The 988-nt window shown below is 41.9% G+C and overlaps 1 protein-coding gene across 1 annotated transcript in view; it reads right to left on the bottom strand.

Moving 5' to 3' along the window:
• LOC106563163 (transmembrane protein 132D) overlaps positions 1-276 on the bottom strand; it is a 92,180-nt gene extending 91,904 nt beyond the window's left edge. Inside the window, exon 1 of the mRNA XM_045688884.1 lies at positions 272-276. Within this exon, the coding sequence (XP_045544840.1) occupies positions 272-276 (5 nt within the window). The remainder of the gene's footprint in view (positions 1-271) is intronic.
• Between the last annotated feature and the right edge of the window lie 712 nt (positions 277-988).

Consider the following 988-nt stretch of genomic DNA (forward strand, 5'->3'; position numbering starts at 1 on the left):
GGACAAAAGACAGTGTGAAATATTACCAGATACTGATCACTCTTTAATGAAGAGGATGGGACTGGAACTCATAAATAGAAGCTTTTGAAGGCTAGATCCTCTATGCGATGTGCGCTTGAGTGAACATACATTGCATGTGTGTGTTTATATGCATGCAAGCGTGTAGGGGTAGTTACTTTGTGCTCCCCAAAGAAGAGAGAGTAGCTGCGGGGTACAGCAAGTGACACTGCAGGGCAAGGCTGTTATTTCCGGTTTTGACTAGAGGGAGTACGCCATTAATTTACACTTTACATTTCAGACATCAGCCTGACCCCTGGGAGGAAATAATGGTTGTGACTAGAGGGAGTACAGCTACAACCAGAAGTGACTTTTTGTAGCTGGTTAGGAGAATTTACGCAGCAAGTTAAGATCATTAACGTGACAGGTTAGGAGACAAAGGTTAAGGTTAGGAAAAGTTAGGGTGAGCTAAAATGCTGTCTTAACCAGCTACGAAAAGTTACTTCGGGTCGTAGCTGTACTCTCTCTAGTCACAACTGTTATTTCCTCCCAGGTGTCAGGCTGATGCCTAAAATGTAAATTAAAGGCATTTTGGCATCATTCACGCTGCTGTCTTTCACACCCCAGCCAGGGGACGGGGACATTGAATTACAAAGTGCTCTCCAAGTCAAGTTCACACATGCTGGGAACCATATTATGTGGTTCCCATATTATACTGTAAAGCTCTCTAAAGTACAAAAGGCCAATAGGCATTTAAATTAGGGGGTATAACCCTAATCACTACATAAACATATAAACACACTTGCTTAAATGATGGCTGCCTTAAATGGATGGCTTGTGAGATCAATGGCAGTACAATTGTTGAATAGTATAGTTATAAGTCAATCGTTGAGTACAGAGGAGGCTGGTGGGAGGAGCTAAAGGAGAAAGGGCTCATTGTAATGGCTGGAATGGAATTAATATAGAAGGATATCAAACATATGGAATCAAA

The sequence above is a fragment of the Salmo salar genome, chromosome ssa11 (genome assembly GCF_905237065.1).
Source record: "Salmo salar chromosome ssa11, Ssal_v3.1, whole genome shotgun sequence".
Classification (NCBI taxonomy): domain Eukaryota; kingdom Metazoa; phylum Chordata; class Actinopteri; order Salmoniformes; family Salmonidae; genus Salmo; species Salmo salar.